General features: G+C 57.8%; 1 protein-coding gene across 1 annotated transcript; it reads left to right on the top strand.

The window, feature by feature from the left end:
* Positions 1-1,133: 1,133 nt before the first annotated feature.
* Positions 1,134-2,171, top strand: C9H11orf86 (chromosome 9 C11orf86 homolog). The gene is made up of 2 exons (XM_049780883.1): positions 1,134-1,400; positions 2,076-2,171. Exons 1-2 carry the CDS (start codon positions 1,134-1,136, stop codon positions 2,169-2,171), a joined length of 363 nt encoding a protein of 120 aa, XP_049636840.1.
* Positions 2,172-2,494: the final 323 nt, after the last annotated feature.

The following is a 2,494-nucleotide window of genomic DNA, read 5'->3' on the forward strand; positions in this document are numbered from 1 at the left end:
AGCACCGCCGGATGTGACCCAAAAACCAAAATATAAATAAATATCCTGCTGGGTGGAGTGGTGAGACAAGACAGCAACTAAGGCACTTGCCTTGCACATGGCAGACCTGTTTCTTCTCTGGCACCATATGCAACCTCTGAACACCAGTAGGAGTTATCCCTGAGCACAGAGCTAGGAATCAATCCTGAACACCATGGGGTGTGCCCCCCCAACAAAACCTCTGATTGTGTAAAATCCACAGGATCACCCTCCCTTAACCACCTGAGCTGATATTCCCTGTGCGACGAGATTGAGCAATGGACTCCAGATCTTTCTGTCCTGTAAAGATGAAGCTGTCTGGCCTTTGAACAGCTCACTGGGACCTGAAGCAATAGGACAGCAGTGAGGACTTAAACTTTAAACTCAGACCTCCCGGGGTTTGATTCCTGGCATCACATATGGACACATGGTCCACTGAGCACCGCCAGGCATGATTCCTGAACATAAAGCCAGGGGTTAACCTGAGCATTGATGAGAATAATAAATAAATAAGTAAACCAACAGTTCACTAATGGGTATTCCATAATGACCCACCCCACCTTGCTCTTCCAAAACTCTATATCTTTGTGAAATTTTTTTGGGGGGGTGTTTAGGTCACACCCAGCGGCACTCAGGAGTTACTCCTGGATCTGCGCTCAGAAGTTCCTCCTGGCAGGCTTGGGGAACCATATGGGTGGGATGCTGGGATTCGAACCACTGTCCTGTGTTGGCCGCATGCAAGGCAAATGTCTTATTGTTGTGCTATAACTCCAGCCCCTGTCTCTGTGAATTTGAGGTTGGAGCTAATCTGGATTTTTTTGGTTTGGGGCCACAGCCAGTGGTGCTGAGGGCGGGAGAGGGGGGCAGGGGTACTGCAGGACTGCAGGGCTGGGTAATACAGGGAGGCTGCCTGAAGGAGATGGTGGAGGAGAGCCCTAGCACGTGAAGAGAATGAATCAAGGATGCCCGGCCAGTGACTTGCCCTTTGGTTTATGACGGGCCACCTCAGCAGCTTCAACCTTTGCCCCCAGGTGAGCTCTAGGCATTCGGGTGGGGCTCCAGACACATCTCAGAGGACCAACTGTGAGCCCAGAGCCCGCTAAGCCTCCAGAAACATGGGCCGGCGCCGCACCCAGTCCCTGCGGGGACCCCGGTCTGCCTATGGCAAGCTCCAGGAGCCTTCGGGGAGGTGCTCGGGGGGCCGCCTGCGCCGGTCTCTGAGCCTCAGAGAGCGACGGGAAAAATCGGGGTCCTTGGATAGGAATCTGGACTCACCCGACACCCCAACTCAGGAGCGACTGCCTGGGGCCCTGGGCGACACTGAGCAGCTGATCCAGGCCCAACACAGAGGCAGCCGGCGGTGGCTGAGGCCTTGCCAGCAGGTTGGTTGAGGATCTTTGGGGTGGGGGGGTGCATCCCTGGAAGCTGCTGAAGGCTCCCCCTAGGAGAAGTGCTCTGGCACAAGGGTGCAGAGGGGGAGAGACACAGGGGCTGTGAAGCAGGGAGACCCAGAGCAGTGTGGAGACTGTGGGATCTCTCCTCAGAGCCCCTGAGCAAATTTAAGACTTTGGAGGGGAGGAACCAAGGGAGCTGATGGAGTCACACTGGGCAGTGCTCAGGCCTGGTAGGGATTAGGAGGGGAACCCCTGGGGAATCAACCAGGGGTTGATTAAGGCAAGCCCCTTAAACTCTGTGCCATCTCCTAGGACCCCAGGATCTTTGCTTTTTCTTGTTACAAGGGTGCTGGGGTACCATGAGGTGCATGAGGTTGAACCCTGGCACGCCCTCTGGCCTGGGCTATGTATGGGGAGCCTGGGCCGGAGCAGATCAATGCAGCAGAGGGACCGGAGGGAGGGCTGGAGGCTGCTGGAGCTTGGATGATGCAAAGTCCGCTGCTCCCTGCACCCCACCCCCGAGGTCTGTTTGGTGCTCCCCTCCCCTAGGAGAGGGGAGGCGCCCCTGGGAGCCCCCAATCCTGGGGGCTTCGGCCGCTGGCTCGAGTGCCACCCCGTGGCGGCAGGTGGAACTATACCCTGAGCCGTTGCCTGTCCCTGCAGGTCAAGAGAAGGTGGCAGGACTTCGTGGCCAACTTCCCCGGAGTGACCCTAAGCCGCCCGGCATCCCCCGAACCCCCACTGGGAACCTCCAGCTAAGAAAGCAGCAGCTTGGCCTGGACGAGACGGTCATGGACCCGCCTCTCTGCCAGGCCTTCAAGGACACTGACTCTGGCCTAGGGGGCTCCCCCACCCCGAGCTGTCCCTTGGTCAATGACAGCCATCCCCCCCCCCGTGTACCTTCACCCCCTCCCATGGTGACACGAATGAAGTTCCCCAGAGACAGACCTGTGTCCCCAAGGTGGGGAAAAGGGGCCTGTCCCAAGCCCAGAGCAGCCTTAATCGCCTAGAAAGGAGCTCAGTGACGACATACCACGGCTGAGAGCCCCCCAAACACACAGGGATGGGGACCCCCGCCGACC

The sequence above is a fragment of the Suncus etruscus genome, chromosome 9 (assembly GCF_024139225.1).
Source record: "Suncus etruscus isolate mSunEtr1 chromosome 9, mSunEtr1.pri.cur, whole genome shotgun sequence".
NCBI lineage: Eukaryota > Metazoa > Chordata > Mammalia > Eulipotyphla > Soricidae > Suncus > Suncus etruscus.